The sequence below is a fragment of the Bufo bufo genome, chromosome 1 (assembly GCF_905171765.1).
Source record: "Bufo bufo chromosome 1, aBufBuf1.1, whole genome shotgun sequence".
In the NCBI taxonomy this organism is placed as follows: Eukaryota; Metazoa; Chordata; class Amphibia; order Anura; family Bufonidae; genus Bufo; species Bufo bufo.
The window spans coordinates 841,856,263-841,878,682 of NC_053389.1; the positions used below are offsets into that span (position 1 = coordinate 841,856,263).

Here is a 22,420-nt window from a genome sequence, read left to right on the forward strand (position 1 = left end):
CTGCACCTGTCCTCTGCCTTCTACATTACTCTGTCCTCCTCCTCCTGCACCTGTCCTCTGCCTTCTACATTACTCTGTCCTCCTCCTCCTGGACCTGTCCTCTGCCTTCTACATTACTCTGTCCTCCTCCTGGACCTGTCCTCTGCCTTCTACATTACTCTGTCCTCCTCCTCCTGGACCTGTCCTCTGCCTTCTACATTACTCTGTCCTCCTCCTCCTGGACCTGTCCTCTGCCTTCTACATTACTCTGTCCTCCTCCTGGACCTGTCCTCTGCCTTCTACATTACTCTGTCCTCCTGGACCTGTCCTCTGCCTTCTACATTACACTGTCCTCCTCCTCCTCCTGGACCTGTCCTCTGCCTTCTACATTACACTGTCCTCCTCCTCCTGGACCTGTCCTCTGCCTTCTACATTACTCTGTCCTCCTCCTCCTCCTGGACCTGTCCTCTGCCTTCTACATTACTCTGTGCTCCTCCTAGACCTGTCCTCTGCCTTCTACATTACTCTGTCCTCCTGGACCTGTCCTCTGCCTTCTACATTACTCTGTGCTCCTCCTCCTAGACCTGTCCTCTGCTTTCTACATTACTCTGTCCTCCTCCTCCTCCTTCTGGACCTGTCCTCTGCTTTCTACATTACTCTGTGCTCCTCCTCCTAGACCTGTCCTCTGCTTTCTACATTACTCTGTCCTCCTCCTCCTGGACCTGTCCTCTGCCTTCTACATTACTCTGTCCTCCTCCTCCTCCTGGACCTGTCCTCTGCCTTCTACATTGCTCTGTCCTCCTCCTCCTCCTGGACCTGTCCTCTGCCTTCTACATTACTCTGTCCTCCTGGACCTGTCCTCTGCCTTCTACATTACTCTGTGCTCCTCCTCCTAGACCTGTCCTCTGCTTTCTACATTACTCTGTCCTCCTCCTCCTCCTTATAGACCTGTCCTCTGCCTTCTACATTACTCTGTGCTCCTCCTCCTAGACCTGTCCTCTGCTTTCTACATTACTCTGTGCTCCTTCTTCTAAACCTTTCCTCTGCCTTCTACATTACTCTGTCCTTCTCCTTCTAGACCTGTCCTCTGCCTTCTACATTACTCTGTGCTCCTCCTCCCAGACCTGTCCTCTGCCTTCTACATTACTCTGTGCTCCTCCTTCTAAACCTGTACATCTCCCCCCCCCTGTACATCTCTGACCTCCCGATACACCCCCACATGTAATCTCCGATCCTCACAGGACCTCCTCCTCTCCTCTTATCACAACCTGCCCCCCCCCCCCCCCGCACATCTCTGACCTCCTGATACATCCCCACATGTGATCTCCGATCCTCACAGGACCTCCTCCTCTCCTCTTATCACAACCTGCCCCCCCCCCCCCCCGTACATCTCTGACCTCCTGATACACCCCCACATGTAATCTCTGATCCTCACAGGACCTCCTCCTCTCCTCACAACCTGCCCCCCCCGTACATCTCTGACCTCCCGATACACCCCCACATGTAATCTCCGATCCTCACAGGACCTCCTCCTCTCCTCTTATCACAACCTGCCCCCCCCCCGTACATCTCTGACCTCCTGATACATCCCCACATGTAATCTCCGATCCTCACAGGACCTCCTCCTCTCCTCTTATCACAACCTGCCCCCCCCCCGTACATCTCTGACCTCCTGATACACCCCACATGTAATCTCCGATCCTCACAGGACCTCCTTCTCTCCTCTTATCACAACCTGCCCCCCCCTGTACATCTCTGACCTCCTGATACATCCCCACATGTAATCTCTGATCCTCACAGGACCTCCTCCTCTCCTCTTATCACAACCTGCCCCCCCCCCCCGTACATCTCTGCCCTCCTGATACACCCCACATGTAATCTCTGATCCTCACAGGACCTCCTCCTCTACTCTTATCACAACCTGCCCCCCCCCCCCCGTACATCTCTGACCTCCTGATACACCCCCACATGTAATCTCTGATCCTCACAGGACCTCCTCCTCTCCTCTTATCACAACCTGCCCCCCCCCTGTACATCTCTGACCTCCTGATACATCCCCACATGTAATCTCTGATCCTCACAGGACCTCCTCCTCTACTCTTATCACAACCTGCCCCCCCCCCCCCCCGTACATCTCTGACCTCCTGATACATCCCCACATGTAATCTCTGATCCTCACAGGACCTCCTCCTCTTATCACAACCTGCCCTCCCCCCCCGTACATCTCTGACCTCCTGATACACCCCCCACATGTAATCTCTGATCCTCACAGGACCTCCTCCTCTCCTCTTATCACAACCTGCCCCCCCTGTACATCTCTGACCTCCTGATACACCCCCACATGTAATCTCTGATCCTCACAGGACCTCCTCCTCTCCTCTTATCACAACCTGCCCCCCCCCCGTACATCTCTGACCTCCTGATACACCCCCACATGTAATCTCTGATCCTCACAGGACCTCCTCCTCTCCTCTTATCCTAACCTGCCCCCCCCCTGTACATCTCTGACCTCCTGATACACCCCCACATGTAATCTCCGATCCTCACAGGACCTCCTCCTCTCCTCTTATCACAACCTGCCCCCCCCCCCCCGTACATCTCTGACCTCCTGATACATCCCCACATGTAATCTCAGATCCTCACAGGACCTCCTCCTCTCCTCTTATCACAACCTGCCCCCCCCCCGTACATCTCTGACCTCCTGATACACCCCACATGTAATCTCTGATCCTCACAGGACCTCCTCCTCTCCTCTTATCACAACCTGCCCCCCCCCTCGTACATCTCTGATCTCCTGATACACCCCCACATGTAATCTCTGATCCTCACAGGACCTCCTCCTCTCCTCTTATCACAACCTGTCCCCCCCGTACATCTCTGACCTCCTGATACACCCCGACATGTAATCTCTGATCCTCACAGGACCTCCTCCTCTCCTCTTATCACAACCTGCCCCCCCCCCCGTACATCTCTGACCTCCTGATACATCCCCACATGTAATCTCTGATCCTCACAGGACCTCCTCCTCTCCTCTTATCACAACCTGCCCCCCCCCCCCCCCCCGTACATCTCTGACCTCCTGATACATCCCCACATGTAATCTCTGATCCTCACAGGACCTCCTCCTCTCCTCTTATCACAACCTGCCCCCCCCTCCCCGTACATCTCTGACCTCCTGATACACCCCACATGTAATCTCTGATCCTCACAGGACCTCCTCCTCTCCTCTTATCACAACCTGCCCCCCCCCCCGTACATCTCTGACCTCCTGATACACCCCCACATGTAATCTCTGATCCTCACAGGACCTCCTCCTCTCCTCTTATCACAACCTGCCCCCCCCCCCTGTACATCTCTGACCTCCTGATACATCCCCACATGTAATCTCTGATCCTCACAGGACCTCCTCCTCTCCTCTTATCACAACCTGCCCCCCCCCCCTGTACATCTCTGACCTCCTGATACACCCCCACATGTAATCTCTGATCCTCACAGGACCTCCTCCTCTCCTCTTATCCTAACCTGCCCCCCCCCTGTACATCTCTGACCTCCTGATACATCCCCACATGTAATCTCTGATCCTCACAGGACCTCCTCCTCTCCTCTTATCACAACCTGCCCCCCCCCCCCCCCGTACATCTCTGACCTCCTGATACACCCCCACATGTAATCTCTGATCCTCACAGGACCTCCTCCTCTCCTCTTATCACAACCTGCCCCCCCCCCCCCTGTACATCTCTGACCTCCTGATACACCCCCACATGTAATCTCCGATCCTCACAGGACCTCCTCCTCTCCTCTTATCACAACCTGCCCCCCCCCCCCTGTACATCTCTGACCTCCTGATACACCCCCACATGTAATCTCCGATCCTCACAGGACCTCCTCCTCTCCTCTTATCACAACCTGCCCCCCCCCCCCCACCCCGTACATCTCTGACCTCCTGATACACCCCACATGTAATCTCTGATCCTCACAGGACCTCCTCCTCTCCTCTTATCACAACCTGTCCCCCCCCCCGTACATCTCTGACCTCCTGATACATCCCCACATGTAATCTCTGATCCTCACAGGACCTCCTCCTCTCCTCTTATCACAACCTGCCCCCCCCCCCGTACATCTCTGACCTCCCGATACACCCCCACATGTAATCTCAGATCCTCACAGGACCTCCTCCTCTCCTCTTATCACAACCTGCCCCCCCCCCCGTACATCTCTGACCTCCTGATACATCCCCACATGAAATCTCTGATCCTCACAGGACCTCCTCCTCTCCTCTTATCACAACCTGCCCCCCCCCCCGTACATCTCTGACCTCCTGATACACCCCCACATGTAATCTCTGATCCTCACAGGACCTCCTCCTCTCCTCTTATCACAACCTGCCCCCCCCCGTACATCTCTGACCTCCTGATACACCCCCACATGTAATCTCCGATCCTCACAGGACCTCCTCCTCTCCTCTTATCACAACCTGCCCCCCCGTACATCTCTGACCTCCTGATACACCCCCACATGTAATCTCCGATCCTCACAGGACCTCCTCCTCTCCTCTTATCACAACCTGCCCCCCCCCGTACATCTCTGACCTCCTGATACACCCCCACATGTAATCTCTGATCCTCACAGGACCTCCTCCTCTCCTCTTATCACAACCTGCCCCCCCCCCGTACATCTCTGACCTCCTGATACATCCCCACATGTTATCTCTGATCCTCACAGGACCTCCTCCTCTCCTCTTATCACAACCTGCCCCCCCGTACATCTCTGACCTCCTGATACACCCCCACATGTAATCTCTGATCCTCACAGGACCTCCTCCTCTCCTCTTATCACAACCTGCCCCCCCCCCCCGTACATCTCTGACCTCCTGATACACCCCCACATGTAATCTCTGATCCTCACAGGACCTCCTCCTCTCCTCTTATCACAACCTGCCCCCCCCTCCCCGTACATCTCTGACCTCCTGATACACCCCACATGTAATCTCTGATCCTCACAGGACCTCCTCCTCTCCTCTTATCACAACCTGCCCCCCCCCCCCGTACATCTCTGACCTCCTGATACACCCCCACATGTAATCTCCGATCCTCACAGGACCTCCTCCTCTCCTCTCATCACAACCTGCCCCCCCCCCCGTACATCTCTGACCTCCTGATACACCCCCACATGTAATCTCTGATCCTCACAGGACCTCCTCCTCTCCTCTTATCACAACCTCCCCCCCCCCCCGTACATCTCTGACCTCCTGATACACCCCCACATGTAATCTCCGATCCTCACAGGACCTCCTCCTCTCCTCTCATCACAACCTGCCCCCCCCCCCGTACATCTCTGACCTCCTGATACACCCCCACATGTAATCTCTGATCCTCACAGGACCTCCTCCTCTCCTCTTATCACAACCTGCCCCCCCCCCTGTACATCTCTGACCTCCCGATACACCCCCACATGTAATCTCTGATCCTCACAGGACCTCCTCCTCTCCTCTTATCACAACCTGCCCCCCCCCGTACATCTCTGACCTCCTGATACACCCCACATGTAATCTCTGATCCTCACAGGACCTCCTCCTCTCCTCTTATCACAACCTCCCCCCCCCCCGTACATCTCTGACCTCCCGATACACCCCCACATGTAATCTCCGATCCTCACAGGACCTCCTCCTCTCCTCTTATCACAACCTGCCCCCCCCCCCGTACATCTCTGACCTCCCGATACACCCCCACATGTAATCTCCGATCCTCACAGGACCTCCTCCTCTCCTCTTATCACAACCTGCCCCCCCCGTACATCTCTGACCTCCCGATACACCCCCACATGTAATCTCTGATCCTCACAGGACCTCCTCCTCTCCTCTTATCACAACCTGCCCCCCCCCCCGTACATCTCTGACCTCCTGATACACCCCACATGTAATCTCTGATCCTCACAGGACCTCCTCCTCTCCTCTTATCACAACCTCCCCCCCCCCCGTACATCTCTGACCTCCCGATACACCCCCACATGTAATCTCCGATCCTCACAGGACCTCCTCCTCTTCTGTTCTCCTCTCAATCCACTACAAGATTTCTCCCGTACTCTGGTACTCACTTCCCCAACACATCAAGCCAGTGCTCCAGACAAAAAAAAATGACCAGGAGCCATTGGCTCCTAAACTAAAAAATTTAGGAGCCAAATTACATTTTTTAGTCGCCAAATTTAAAATGCATATCATTTTAAAAAAAAGGACTTTGAGAAGATGAGACGCAGGTGCACTACATATAGGAGAAAACAGCACCACATGCCTCTCACATCCAGGGACATTTTCTGGGGAACAAGGTGACTAAAAATGGCGAATTGCGTGGTTTAGAGTTTTTTTTTTTCTGTTACGGCCTTCACCGAGCGGGAATATTTTTTAATATTTTAATAGCTCACACTTTTTGGGACGTGGCGATATGTAATATGTTCTTTGTTTGTAAATTTTATATGTAAAACTGGGAAGGGGGCCATTTAAACTTTTAGTATTTTTTTAGTTTTTTTTTTACTTTTTATTTGACAACCATTTCTCCCATTAGGGACTAGAACCTGGATCTTTTCATCCCTTGTCCTATTCACCCTGATAAAGATCTATCAGGGTGAATAGGACCTCACACTCTCCCTGCTGCCCTGTGCATAGTACACACAGCAGCAGGGAGCTGAACATGGCAGCCAGGGCTTCAGTAGCTTCCTGGCTGCCATGGTAACTATCTGAGCCCCAGCAGTGTAATCTGCCACTGCCACCAATGAAGGGGATGGGGACACTGTGGCCACCATATAACAATGGGAGGGAGACGGGGACGACTTGTGGCCAGTGATAATATGGGGGGGGGGGGGAGAGGCTTTGGGAGAGCGCACTAGAGGACCTTTCATGGGTCCAAAGAATCTGAACTTATCAGCAGGCTGCATAGAGCGGCGCCCAGGGATCCTGGGCGCCGCTCCGTTCGTCCGCTGTGGCCCCCGGTATTTTCAGCATTCAGAGGAAGGAGGAGGAGACGCCAGTGTGTCTCCGTCTCCATGACAGCAGCGCTGTCCAATCACAGCGCAGAGCTCAAAGCCAGGGAGAAAAAACCTCCCTGGCTCTGAGTTCTGCGCTGTGATTGGACAGCGCTGCTGTCAGGGAGAAGGACAGACACTGGCGTCTCCTCCTCCTTCCTCTGAATGCTGAAAAGACCGGGGGCCACAGCGGACGAACGGAGCGGCGCCCAGGATCCCTGGGCGCCGCTCTATGCAGCCTGCTGATAAGTTCAGATTCTTTGGACCCACGAAAGGTCCTCTTTGACTCCATACAATTGTCTGCAGCGGTATCGCAGACCGGGCACCCGGCCTCAATAACAGGGCATGCGATCTGGGGCACCTGAGGGGTTAATGGCCGCGGATCGCATGCCCTGTTATTGAGGCCGGGTGCCGGGTCTGTGATACCGCTGCAGAGTCGCAGACACTTATGTTTTACATTCATTTCATTGGCGGCGCAGTGGCGACAGCTCCTCCCCTCCTCCTCCCTGCTATCTCCCCATTGGTGGTAGTGGCGGCAGCGTCACAGTGGAGAGGGAGGGACTCCTTCCTTCTCCACTGTGCAGTGTGCTACTGAACTTAGGCTGCGCAGGATCGCGGCGGTACAGTCGCAAATGGCGACAAGACTTAAAAGTCTTGTCGCCATCTGCAAATTTTAAGGCGCATTGGCGACCGTTTTGGTCGCCATCTGGAGCCCTGCAAGCTCTCCCCCCCCCCCCCCAACATCCGAAGCTTTAAAATTAACCTGAAAACCACCTCTTCTGGAAAGCCCACCACCTGCAATGGACATTTAGCCACCCCTTCTAGATGAGCAGACTATACCCCCACATAATGGGTTCTTCCCGTGTAGATTGTAAGCTCTTGTGGGCAGGGTTCTCTTCCCCTCTGTACCAGTCATGGCACTAAACTGTCACCATGTTTACAAACTAGCCAATCATACGATCCTAATGCCGGCTGAAAGGTTTTGATCCCCACAGTCGTGAGGAACAGAACCTTCTAAAATATATGTATATGTACCCTCCCCCAGTTTCAGGATGGCCGGCAGCAGCGCTGCTGATCCCCTGCCCGATCCTTTCCAGGATGGTTGAGCGGTTAGCAGAGTGTCAGCTGTAGCATACAGCTGACACTCTGCTTGAAACAGCAGACATCGGTGTTGGCACCGATAGCGGCTGTTTAACCGCTTCCATGCTGTGGTCCATAGGGACCGCTGTATGGAAAGGGTTAACAGAGGGAGGGAGCTCTCTCCCATCCGGGCGGCCCAATGCTTGAAGGGTTAACAGAGGGAGCTCTCATCTCATTCCGTAGTTTCCAAAATGGGGTCACTTTTTGATTGTTTCTACTGTAGGGGGCATCTTGGGGGCTTCAGATGGGACATAGTGTCTATAAACCAGCAAAATCTTCCCTCCAAAAACCGTACGGCGCTCCTTCCCTTCTGTGCCCTGTTTGGGGTCTTTATGTAAACTGCAGAATTGGGGTAATAAATATTGACGTTTGTTTGGCTGTTAACCCTTGATGTGTTACAGGAAAAAAATGGATTAAAATGGAAAATCTACCCAAAAAGTAAAATTTAGAAATGTAATCTCCATTTTCCATTAATTCTTGTGGAACACCTAAAGGGTTAACAAAGTTTGTAAATCAGTTTTGAATACCTTGAGGGGTGTAGTTTGTAAATTGGGGTCACTTATGGGGGGTTTCCACGATGTAAGCCTCACAAAGTGGCTTCAGACCTGAACTGGTCCTTAGAAAAGCAGGTTTTGGAAACTGATTTACTTCTAAAATCCTAAGCCTTCTAACGTCTAAGGCGACTTTCACACCTGCGTTAATATTTTCCGGTATTGAGATTCGTCATAGGGTCTCAATACCGGAGGAAACGCTTCTGTTTTGTCACCATTCATTGTCAATGGGGACAGAACGGAGTCACCAGAATGCATTCCGTTCCCAGACCGGAGGGCAGCGCGCTGCGGTTTTCTTTCCATCCCGGGATGCAGAGCAAAACGGATCCGTCATGACCCACAACGCAAGTCACTGACACAATAGAAAACGGATCCGTCCCCCATTGACTTTCAGTGGAGTTGATGACGGATCCGTCTTGTCCATGTTACAGATAATACAACCGGATCCGTTCATAACGGACACAGACGGTTGTATTATCAGTAACGGAAGCGTTTTTACTGAGCCCTGCCGCATCCAGAAAAACGCTAGTGTGAAAGTCGGCATTTACGAAATGATCCAAACATAACGTAGTCGTACGGGGAATGTGAAGTAATACGGATTTTGTCAGGTATCACAAACTGCCTTAAAAGCAGAGAAATTCTAATTTTGAAAATTATGATTTTTTCCAAATTTTCTGTAAATTTTGGATTTTATTTTTATAAATAAAGGTGATTTTTATTGACTCAGTTTTACCGCTGACATGAAGTACAATATGTGATGAGATAAGTAAAAGCGTCCCCAAGGTATCGCCGCATACAGCGACACTGGTCAGATTTCCAAAATGTGTCCTTAAGGTGAAAAATGGCCTTTGGATATTGTGTGTTATATTATGTATGTGACCCCCCCCCCCCCCCCCCCAATCAGTGGCGCCTTCTATGTATAGTGCACGGTCCTCATCACGAGAGCGACCACTCTGCCCGCTCCGTCTTCTCATCATGTGACTCCATTCCTTGCAGGTGAAAGTGGAGCGACTGGACCCACGCTGGTCAGGATCCTGCCATATTGGGGTCACCTCTATTCCACCACATGAGGCCCCTTTCCTAGGTGGGGGTCTCCCCCCATCAGCAATTGATCTCCGCTCCCGGGTCACTTGGTTGGTCTCTGGGTCTGAGATCCTGAGAAATGGCCGGCGCCTTCGGGAGAATTACTGTGGCAGTTTGGATCGGATCCGTGTAAGTTTATTTATTTATTTATTTTTTGTTTTTTGTTTTTGTTTTTTTCCTGATTGGCTTAAAGCTTCACATCACTGATTATTATAAAGGATATGATATTCCTCAAGTATGTGGCCCTCTCTGCTTCTCAGGGTGGTCTAGAATATGGCCCCTCTCTGCTTCTCAGGGTGGTCTAGAATATGGCCCCCCTCTCTGCTTCTCAGTATGGTCTAGAATATGGCCTCTCTCTGCTTCTCAGTGTGGTCTAGAATATGGCCCCTCTCATCTTCTCAGTGTGGTCTAGAATATGGCCCCCCTCTCTGCTTCTCAGTATGGTCTAGAATATGGCCCCTCTCTGCTTCTCAGTGTGGTCTAGAATATGGCCCCTCTCATCTTCTCAGTGTGGTCTAGAATATGGCCCCTCTCTCTGCTTCTCAGTGTGGTCTAGAATATGGCCCCTCTCTGCTTCTCAGTGTGGTCTAGAATATGGCCCCTCTCTCTGCTTCTCAGTGTGGTCTAGAGTATGGCCCCTCTCTGCTTCTCAGTGTGGTCTAGAATATGGCCCCTCTCTCTGCTTCTCAGTGTGGTCTAGAATATGGCCCCTCTCTGCTTCTCAGTGTGGTCTAGAATATGGCCCCCCTCTCTGCTTCTCAGTGTGGTCTAGAATATGGCCCCCCTCTCTGCTTCTCAGTGTGGTCTAGAATATGGCCCCTCTCTCTGCTTCTCAGTGTGGTCTAGAATATGGCCCCTCTCTCTGCTTCTCAGTGTGGTCTAGAATATGGCCCCTCTCTCTGCTTCTCAGTGTGGTCTAGAATATGGCCCCTCTCTCTGCTTCTCACTGTGGTCTAGAATATGGCCCCTCTCTCTGCTTCTCACTGTGGTCTAGAATATGGCCCCTCTCTGCTTCAGTGTGGTCTAGAATATGGCCCCTCTCTCTGCTTCTCAGGGTGGTCTAGAATATGGCCCCTCTCTGCTTCTCAGTGTGGTCTAGAATATGGCCCCTCTCTCTGCTTCTCAGTGTGGTCTAGAATATGGCCCCTCTCTCTGCTTCTCGGTGTGGTCTAGAATATGGCCCCTCTCTGCTTCTCAGGGTGCTCTAGAATATGGCCTCTCTCTGCTTCTCAGTGTAGTCTAGAATATGGCCCCCCTCTCTGCTTCTCAGTGTGGTCTAGAATATGGCCTCTCTCTGCTTCTCAGTGTGGTCTAGAATATGGCCCCTCTCTCTGCTTCTCAGTGTGGTCTAGAATATGGCCCCTCTCTCTGCTTCTCAGTGTGGTCTAGAATATGGCCCCTCTCTGCTTCTCAGTGTGGTCTAGAATATGGCCCCTCTCTCTGCTTCTCAGTGTGGTGTAGAATATGGCCCCCCTCTCTGCTTCTCAGTGTGGTCTAGAATATGGCCCCTCTCTCTGCTTCTCAGTCTGGTCTAGAATATGGCCCCTCTCTGCTTCTCAGTCTGGTCTAGAATATGGCCCCTCTCTGCTTCTCAGTGTGGTCTAGAATATGTCCCCTCTCTCTGCTTCTCACTGTGGTCTAGAATATGGCCCCCCCCCCTCTGCTTCTCAGTGTGGTCTAGAATATGGCCCCTCTCTCTGCTTCTCACTGTGGTCTAGAATATGGCCCCTCTCTCTGCTTCTCAGTGTGGTCTAGAATATGGCCCCTCTCTGCTTCTCAGTGTGGTCTAGAATATGGCCCCTCTCTCTGCTTCTCACTGTGGTCTAGAATATGGCCCCTCTCTCTGCTTCTCACTGTGGTCTAGAATATGGCCCCTCTCTCTGCTTCTCACTGTGGTCTAGAATATGGCCCCTCTCTCTGCTTCTCAGAGTGGTCTAGAATATTGCCTCTCTCTCTGCTTCTCAGTGTGGTCTAGAATATGGCCCCTCTCTGCTTCTCAGTGTGGTCTAGAATATGGCCCCTCTCTCTGCTTCTCAGTGTGGTCTAGAATATGGCCCCTCTCTCTGCTTCTCAGTGTGGTCTAGAATATGGCCCCTCTCTCTGCTTCTCAGGGTGGTCTAGAATATGGCCTCTCTCTCTGCTTCTCAGTGTGGTCTAGAATATGGCCCCTCTCTGCTTCTCAGTGTGGTCTAGAATATGGCCCCTCTCTCTGCTTCTCAGTGTGGTCTAGAATATGGCCCCTCTCTCTGCTTCTCACTGTGGTCTAGAATATGGCCCCTCTCTCTGCTTCTCAGTGTGGTCTAGAATATGGCCCCTCTCTCTGCTTCTCAGTGTGGTCTAGAATATGGCCCCTCTCTCTGCTTCTCAGTGTGGTCTAGAATATGGCCCCTCTCTGCTTCTCAGTGTGGTCTAGAATATGGCCCCCCTCTCTGCTTCTCAGTGTGGTCTAGAATATGTCCCCTCTCTCTGCTTCTCAGTGTGGTCTAGAATATGGCCTCTCTCTGCTTCTCACTGTGGTCTAGAATATGGCCCCTCTCTCTGCTTCTCAGTGTGGTCTAGAATATGGCCCCCCTCTCTGCTTCTCAGTATGGTCTAGAATATGGCCCTTCTCTCTGCTTCTCAGTGTGGTTTAGAATATGGCCCCTCTCTGCTTCTCAGTGTGGTCTAGAATATGGCCCCTCTCATCTTCTCAGTGTGGTCTAGAATATGGCCCCTCTCTCTGCTTCTCAGTGTGGTCTAGAATATGTCCCCCCTCTCTGCTTCTCAGTGTGGTCTAGAATATGGCCCCTCTCATCTTCTCAGTGTGGTCTAGAATATGGCCCCTCTCTCTGCTTCTCAGTGTGGTCTAGAATATGGCCCCTCTCTCTGCTTCTCAGTGTGGTCTAGAATATGGCCCCCCTCTCTGCTTCTCAGTGTGGTCTAGAATATGGCCCCTCTCTCTGCTTCTCAGTGTGGTCTAGAATATGGCCCCTCTCTCTGCTTCTCAGTGTGGTTTAGAATATGGCCCCTCTCTGCTTCTCAGTCTGGTCTAGAATATGGCCCCCCTCTCTGCTTCTCAGTGTGGTCTAGAATATTGCCCCCCTCTCTGCTTCTCAGTGTGGTCTAGAATATGGCCCCTCTCTCTGCTTCTCAGTGTGGTGTAGAATATGGCCCCTCTCTCTGCTTCTCAGTGTGGTCTAGAATATGGCCCCCCTCTCTGCTTCTAAGTGTGGTCTAGAATATGGCCCCTCTCTCTGCTTCTCAGTCTGGTCTAGAATATGGCCCCTCTCTGCTTCTCAGTCTGGTCTAGAATATGGCCCCTCTCTGCTTCTCAGTGTGGTCTAGAATATGTCCCCTCTCTCTGCTTCTCACTGTGGTCTAGAATATGGCCTCTCTCTCTGCTTCTCAGTGTGGTGTAGAATATGGCCCCTCTCATCTTCTCAGTGTGGTCTAGAATATGGCCCCTCTCTCTGCTTCTCAGTGTGGTCTAGAATATGGCCCCTCTCTGCTTCTCAGTGTGGTCTAGAATATGGCCTCTCTCTGCTTCTCAGTGTGGTCTAGAATATGGCCCCCCCCCCTCTGCTTCTCAGTGTGGTCTAGAATATGGCCCCTCTCTCTGCTTCTCACTGTGGTCTAGAATATGGCCCCCCTCTCTGCTTCTCACTGTGGTCTAGAATATGGCCCCTCTCTGCTTCTCAGTGTGGTCTAGAATATGGCCCCTCTCTCTGCTTCTCACTGTGGTCTAGAATATGGCCCCTCTCTCTGCTTCTCACTGTGGTCTAGAATATGGCCCCTCTCTCTGCTTCTCAGAGTGGTCTAGAATATTGCCTCTCTCTCTGCTTCTCAGTGTGGTCTAGAATATGGCCCCTCTCTGCTTCTCAGTGTGGTCTAGAATATGGCCCCTCTCTCTGCTTCTCAGTGTGGTCTAGAATATGGCCCCTCTCTCTGCTTCTCAGTGTGGTCTAGAATATGGCCCCTCTCTCTGCTTCTCACTGTGGTCTAGAATATGGCCCCTCTCTCTGCTTCTCACTGTGGTCTAGAATATGGCCCCTCTCTCTGCTTCTCACTGTGGTCTAGAATATGGCCCCTCTCTCTGCTTCTCACTGTGGTCTAGAATATGGCCCCTCTCTCTGCTTCTCACTGTGGTCTAGAATATGGCCCCTCTCTCTGCTTCTCAGAGTGGTCTAGAATATTGCCTCTCTCTCTGCTTCTCAGTGTGGTCTAGAATATGGCCCCTCTCTGCTTCTCAGTGTGGTCTAGAATATGGCCCCTCTCTCTGCTTCTCAGTGTGGTCTAGAATATGGCCCCTCTCTCTGCTTCTCAGTGTGGTCTAGAATATGGCCCCTCTCTCTGCTTCTCAGTGTGGTCTAGAATATGGCCCCTCTCTCTGCTTCTCAGGGTGGTCTAGAATATGGCCTCTCTCTCTGCTTCTCAGTGTGGTCTAGAATATGGCCCCTCTCTGCTTCTCAGTGTGGTCTAGAATATGGCCCCTCTCTCTGCTTCTCACTGTGGTCTAGAATATGGCCCCTCTCTCTGCTTCTCACTGTGGTCTAGAATATGGCCCCTCTCTCTGCTTCTCACTGTGGTCTAGAATATGGCCCCTCTCTCTGCTTCTCAGTGTGGTCTAGAATATGGCCCCTCTCTGCTTCTCAGTGTGGTCTAGAATATGGCCCCCCTCTCTGCTTCTCAGTGTGGTCTAGAATATGTCCCCTCTCTCTGCTTCTCAGTGTGGTCTAGAATATGGCCTCTCTCTGCTTCTCACTGTGGTCTAGAATATGGCCCCTCTCTCTGCTTCTCAGTGTGGTCTAGAATATGGCCCCCCTCTCTGCTTCTCAGTATGGTCTAGAATATGGCCCTTCTCTCTGCTTCTCAGTGTGGTTTAGAATATGGCCCCTCTCTGCTTCTCAGTGTGGTCTAGAATATGGCCCCTCTCATCTTCTCAGTGTGGTCTAGAATATGGCCCCTCTCTCTGCTTCTCAGTGTGGTCTAGAATATGTCCCCCCTCTCTGCTTCTCAGTGTGGTCTAGAATATGGCCCCTCTCATCTTCTCAGTGTGGTCTAGAATATGGCCCCTCTCTCTGCTTCTCAGTGTGGTCTAGAATATGGCCCCTCTCTCTGCTTCTCAGTGTGGTCTAGAATATGGCCCCCCTCTCTGCTTCTCAGTGTGGTCTAGAATATGGCCCCTCTCTCTGCTTCTCAGTGTGGTCTAGAATATGGCCCCTCTCTCTGCTTCTCAGTGTGGTCTATATACACAGTCTGTATACCTCATGTGTCTCCTGTTATGTATATATCACACACAGTCTGTGGACGTGGACTTGTGCCAATACAGTTCTCTGATCTAGAACCCAGCCCCGCTGACTTCCTGTCTCGTGCAGTGATCTAGAACCCAGCCCCGCTGACTTCCTGTCTCTTGTAGTGCAGTGATCTAGAACCCTACCATGTCTGGCATTGTGTGGTGCTCTGATCTAGAACCCTGTCTGGCATTGTGCGGTGCTCTGATCTAGAACCCAGCCTACTGACTTCCTGTCTCTTGCAGTGCTGTGATCTAGAACCCCACCATGTCTGGCATTGTGTGGTGCTGTGATCTAGAACCCTACCATGTCTGGCATTGTGTGATGCTGTGATCTAGAACCCTGTCTGGCATTGTGTGTTGCTCTGATCTAGAACCCTGTCTGGCATTGTGCGTTGCTCTGATCTAGAACCCAGCCCCACTGACTTCCTGTCTCTTGTAGTGCCGTGATCTAGAACCCTACCATGTCTGGCATTTGTGTGATGCTCTGATCTAGAACCCTGTCTGGCATTGTGAGTTGCTCTGATCTAGAACCCTGTCTGGCATTGAGCAGTGCTCTGATCTAGAACCCAGCCCCGCTGACTTCCTGTCTCTTGTAGTGCTGTGATCTAGAAGGTGACGTCTCTCATGCCTCTGCTGTGTATATGACGTGTACGTGTCGCCCTCAGGTCGGCTGCCGACTCGCGGTGCGTCGTGATAGTGATGACACTCTGCACATTCTGATCAATGGAGAGGACATGGGAGCGGCAGCCAGCGGGATTCCTAAGGTAAGAGGCTGTGGAGCCATGGAGGGGATGCTTCTGACCTGCTCCCTTCATTGCCCATAGTCACAGCAGGTTCTCCAGCACAGGCGTCTGTGGTAACGGCCTCTTCTAGACTGGTCCTGAGATCCCGGACAATGTGTAGACGCCGTGCACATCAGTGTCCACACGCACATACCGCCAGAGGAGGCCACCCGCGGACCCTGTCCGTCTGTCCTCCTGTAGAGAGCCGGGCAGGACTAATGGTCCCTTCACACCGGACGACCATCTAGCAGATTGTTGGGAAAGAGCGGTGCATTTACATGTAGTGACCTCCTCCAGAGTATGGGGAGCAATGATCGCTAATGCCCTCGCTCTTCCCCACACAGACTCCTCGTGTCCCAGCAGCGCCATCTGACACCGGGAAACGAGGGTCTTTTAGGGGGCGCACAAAATATGCACTTACCAAAGAATGAGCAATTTGCTCGTTAATTAGGTAATCGGTGGCGCATTTACCCCGCAAGATCATCGCTAATGGAGGCTGGGTGATGTGATGGAGTACCAATACTGCAGGATATTACACCGACACCACACATGACTACAGAGACAAGGTAGAGGCTGGGTGATGTGATGGAGCACCAATACTGCAGGATATTACACCGACACCACACATGACTACAGAGACAAGATGGAGGCTGGGTGATGTGATGGAGTACCAATACTGCAGTATATTACACCGACACCACACATGACTACAGAGACATCCTGACTGCCAAGATGGAGGCTGGGTGATGTGATGGAGTACCAATACTGCAGGATATTACACCGACACCACACATGACTACAGAGACAAGATGGAGGCTGGGTGATGTGATGGAGTACCAATACTGCAGGATATTACACCGACACCACATATGACTACAGAGACAAGATGGAGGCTGGGTGATGTGATGGAGTACCAATACTGCAGGATATTACACCGACACCACACATGACTACAGAGACAAGGTAGAGGCTGGGTGATGTGATGGAGCACCAATACTGCAGGATATTACACCGACACCACACATGACTACAGAGACAAGGTAGAGGCTGGGTGATGTGATGGAGTACCAATACTGCAGGATATTACACCGACACCGCACATGACTACAGAGACAAGATGGAGGCTGGGTGATGTGATGGAGTACCAATACTGCAGGATATTACACCGACACCACACATGACTACAGAGACAAGATGGAGGCTGGGTGATGTGATGGAGTACCAATACTGCAGGATATTACACCGACACCGCACATGACTACAGAGACATCCTGACTGCCAAGATGGAGGCTGGGTGATGTGATGGAGTACCAATACTGCAGGATATTACACCGACACCACACATGACTACATAGACAAGGTAGAGGCTGGGTGATGTGATGGAGTACCAATACTGCAGGATATTACACCGACACCGCACATGACTACAGAGACAAGGTAGAGGCTGGGTGATGTGATGGAGTACCAATACTGCAGGATATTACACAGACACCACACATGACTACAGAGACAAGATGGAGGCTGGGTGATGTGATGGAGTACCAATACTGCAGGATATTACACCGACACCGCACATGACTACAGAGACAAGATGGAGGCTGGGTGATGTGATGGAGTACCAATACTGCAGGATATTACACCGACACCACACATGACTACAGAGACAAGATGGAGGCTGGGTGATGTGATGGAGTACCAATACTGCAGGATATTACACCGACACCGCACATGACTACAGAGACATCCTGACTGCCAAGATGGAGGCTGGGTGATGTGATGGAGTACCAATACTGCAGGATATTACACCGACACCACACATGACTACAGAGACAAGATGGAGGCTGGGTGATGTGATGGAGTACCAATACTGCAGGATATTACACCGACACCACACATGACTACAGAGACAAGATGGAGGCTGGGTGATGTGATGGAGTACCAATACTGCAGGATATTACACCGACACCACACATGACTACAGAGACAAGGTAGAGGCTGGGTGATGTGATGGAGTACCAATACTGCAGGATATTACACCGACACCACACATGACTACAGAGACAAGATGGAGGCTGGGTGATGTGATGGAGTACCAATACTGCAGGATATTACACCGACACCGCACATGACTACAGAGACAAGATGGAGGCTGGGTGATGTGATGGAGCACCAATACTGCAGGATATTACACCGACACCACACATGACTACAGAGACAAGATGGAGGCTGGGTGATGTGATGGAGTACCAATACTGCAGGATATTACACCGACACCGCACATGACTACAGAGACATCCTGACTGCCAAGATGGAGGCTGGGTGATGTGATGGAGTACCAATACTGCAGGATATTACACCGACACCACACATGACTACAGAGACAAGATGGAGGCTGGGTGATGTGATGGAGTACCAATACTGCAGGATATTACACCGACACCACACATGACTACAGAGACAAGATGGAGGCTGGGTGATGTGATGGAGTACCAATACTGCAGGATATTACACCGACACCACACATGACTACAGAGACAAGGTAGAGGCTGGGTGATGTGATGGAGTACCAATACTGCAGGATATTACACCGACACCACACATGACTACAGAGACAAGGTAGAGGCTGGGTGATGTGATGGAGTACCAATACTGCAGGATATTACACCGACACCACACATGACTACAGAGACAAGATGGAGGCTGGGTGATGTGATGGAGTACCAATACTGCAGGATATTACACCGACACCACACATGACTACAGAGACATCCTGACTGCCAAGATGGAGGCTGGGTGATGTGATGGAGTACCAATACTGCAGGATATTACACCGACACCACACATGACTACAGAGACAAGATGGAGGCTGGGTGATGTGATGGAGTACCAATACTGCAGGATATTACACCGACACCACACATGACTACATAGACAAGGTAGAGGCTGGGTGATGTGATGGAGTACCAATACTGCAGGATATTACACCGACACCACACATGACTACAGAGACAAGGTAGAGGCTGGGTGATGTAATGGAGTACCAATACTGCAGGATATTACACCGACACCACACATGACTACAGAGACAAGGTAGAGGCTGGGTGATGTGATGGAGTACCAATACTGCAGGATATTACACCGACACCACACATGACTACAGAGACAAGGTAGAGGCTGGGTGATGTGATGGAGTACCAATACTGCAGGATATTACACCGACACCACACATGACTACAGAGACAAGATGGAGGCTGGGTGATGTGATGGAGTACCAATACTGCAGGATATTACACCGACACCACACATGACTACAGAGACATCCTGACTGCCAAGATGGAGGCTGGGTGATGTGATGGAGTACCAATACTGCAGGATATTACACCGACACCACACATGACTACAGAGACAAGATGGAGGCTGGGTGATGTGATGGAGTACCAATACTGCAGGATATTACACCGACACCACACATGACTACATAGACAAGGTAGAGGCTGGGTGATGTGATGGAGTACCAATACTGCAGGATATTACACCGACACCACACATGACTACAGAGACAAGGTAGAGGCTGGGTGATGTAATGGAGTACCAATACTGCAGTATATTACACCGACACCACACATGACTACATAGACAAGGTAGAGGCTGGGTGATGTGATGGAGTACCAATACTGCAGGATATTACACCGACACCGCACATGACTACAGAGACATCCTGACTGCCAAGATGGAGGCTGGGTGATGTGATGGAGTACCAATACTGCAGGATATTACACCGACACCTCACATGACTACATAGACAAGATGGAGGCTGGGTGATGTGATGGAGTACCAATACTGCAGGATATTACACCGACACCACACATGACTACATAGACAAGATGGAGGCTGGGTGATGTGATGGAGTACCAATACTGCAGGATATTACACCGACACCGCACATGACTACAGAGACATCCTGACTGCCAAGATGGAGGCTGGGTGATGTGATGGAGTACCAATACTGCAGGATATTACACCGACACCTCACATGACTACATAGACAAGATGGAGGCTGGGTGATGTGATGGAGTACCAATACTGCAGGATATTACACCGACACCACACATGACTACAGAGACAAGATGGAGGCTGGGTGATGTGATGGAGTACCAATACTGCAGGATATTACACCGACACCACACATGACTACAGAGACATCCTGACTGCCAAGATGGAGGCTGGGTGATGTGATGGAGTACCAATACTGCAGGATATTACACCGACACCTCACATGACTACATAGACAAGATGGAGGCTGGGTGATGTGATGGAGTACCAATACTGCAGGATATTACACAAACACCACACATGACTACATAGACAAGATGGAGGCTGGGTGATGTGATGGAGTACCAATACTGCAGGATATTACACCGACACCGCACATGACTACAGAGACAAGATGGAGGCTGGGTGATGTGATGGAGTACCAATACTGCAGGATATTACACCGACACCGCACATGACTACAGAGACCAGATGGAGGCTGGGTGATGTGATGGAGTACCAATACTGCAGGATATTACACCGACACCACACATGACTACATAGACAAGATGGAGGCTGGGTGATGTGATGGAGTACCAATACTGCAGGATATTACACAGACACCGCACATGACTACAGAGACATCCTGACTGCCAAGATGGAGGCTGGGTGATGTGATGGAGTACCAATACTGCAGGATATTACACCGACACCTCACATGACTACAGAGACAAGATGGAGGCTGGGTGATGTGATGGAGTACCAATACTGCAGGATATTACACCGACACCACACATGACTACATAGACAAGATGGAGGCTGGGTGATGTGATGGAGTACCAATACTGCAGGATATTACACCGACACCACATATGACTACAGAGACAAGATGGAGGCTGGGTGATGTGATGGAGTACCAATACTGCAGTATATTACACCGACACCACACATGACTACAGAGACAAGATGGAGGCTGGGTGATGTGATGGAGTACCAATACTGCAGGATATTACACCGACACCACACATGACTACAGAGACAAGATGGAGGCTGGGTGATGTGATGGAGTCACACGTCTCTGCTAGGTATGACAGTTCACCACCTGCAGGATATTACACCGACACCTCACATGACTACAGAGACATCCTGACTGACAAGATGGAGGCTGGGTGATGTGATGGAGTACCAATACTGCAGGATATTACACCGACACCACACATGACTACAGAGACAAGATGGAGGCTGGGTGATGTGATGGAGTACCAATACTGCAGTATATTACACCGACACCACACATGACTACAGAGACAAGATGGAGGCTGGGTGATGTGATGGAGTACCAATACTGCAGGATATTACACCGACACCACACATGACTACAGAGACAAGATGGAGGCTGGGTGATGTGATGGAGTCACACGTCTCTGCTAGGTATGACAGTTCACCACCTGCAGGATATTACACCGACACCTCACATGCCCAACCCCCATCTTGTCAGGGAGGGCAGTCTCTGCAGTGCTGTCTTTTCTCCTGTGGTTGTCGGTGTAATATCTTGTGGTCGCTGTTTGCTGCCTCATTCAGAGGAATGTCGGAGACGTGTGGTCAGATCACAGAGCATGCTCTGGACTGCAGACGGCTCTAACACCTTCAGGCGTGGGGCAGGACCAGCCGGTAAAGCCTACTAGCAAGTGGTGGCACTCTTCATGTCTTAAAGCCGGAGAACCGTCTCCCTCTGAAGCGCTGAAGATCCTGCATACCCACCATAAATGATGGAGGGTGGAGATGGCGGTCATTTCCATGAACAATCGGCACGCTCCCGACGTTGTCGTGGTGCCACCATGCTGCTCCTCAGGACCACACTGAAAGCACACCATCCTCCATCCTAAGAGTCAGATCGCATGGCGAGGTCGTGTCATGGAGGAATGCCGAGAGTTGTGGGATCATGCCGGGGGCCCTGCTAAGAATTGTAGGCGCAGTGAATGCGTACATGGAAGACCCCCGGAGGCAGGACCCCCCTGATTTCTGGTTGATCCTCGTGACAGCCATGGCGTCCGGTGACCACAGAGCAGGACACAACCATAATGCCATTGTCTCTCCTCAGGGAGTGTATGCAATCCTGGATCTTCACGGCTCCATCACTGCTCTGTCTGTTGTCAGCTCCTCAGTTCTAGAAGAATCCGATGCCACCAAACCACCATCTGTGAATTCTGAGAGTGAAGAGGAAGAAGATGTAGAGCACAATGTGAGTACCCCGTAGTCGTAGCCTGCCACGCCACCACAGGGTGATGCTACTGCTTGGTTCCTCTTGTTTCAGGGTGACCCTCTGCCTGCCCTCCAACTGCATTCCCTGCACTTTATGGGTAATCACGGAAAGAACATACAACTTTCAGACGGAAACAGGATAGCGACACGCGTGGGCAGCTACAACCAGGGCATCGTGGTGCTGGCTCAGCCATTACCTCGACTCTTCCTACTCCAGGTACATGGGCGCTCTATAGCTACAAGTGCGGGTCATTTCGGGAGCAGTATAGACCTCATCTTCATGTGTACGGCCTGTGCCTCATATA

The 22,420-nt window shown here is 51.4% G+C and overlaps 1 protein-coding gene and 1 long non-coding RNA gene across 4 annotated transcripts in view; both read left to right on the top strand.

Moving 5' to 3' along the window:
• Positions 1-22,420, top strand: part of NEURL4 (neuralized E3 ubiquitin protein ligase 4) — a 114,760-nt gene that overhangs the window by 73,377 nt on the left and 18,963 nt on the right. For both annotated transcript variants that reach the window (XM_040415432.1, XM_040415431.1), the window contains exons 18-21: positions 9,681-9,896; positions 15,705-15,803; positions 21,955-22,095; positions 22,168-22,332. In XM_040415432.1, the coding sequence (XP_040271366.1) occupies positions 9,681-9,896; positions 15,705-15,803; positions 21,955-22,095; positions 22,168-22,332 (621 nt within the window). The remainder of the gene's footprint in view (positions 1-9,680; positions 9,897-15,704; positions 15,804-21,954; positions 22,096-22,167; positions 22,333-22,420) is intronic.
• On the top strand, positions 17,216-18,736 carry LOC120986728. 2 transcript variants are annotated; one of them, XR_005775767.1, is made up of 4 exons: positions 17,216-17,258; positions 17,579-17,809; positions 18,130-18,360; positions 18,604-18,736. It is a non-coding gene; the product is annotated as an uncharacterized LOC120986728 (long non-coding RNA). The 2 variants fall into 2 exon arrangements; XR_005775766.1 differs by lacking the exon at positions 17,216-17,258 and having other exon boundaries at positions 17,286-17,809.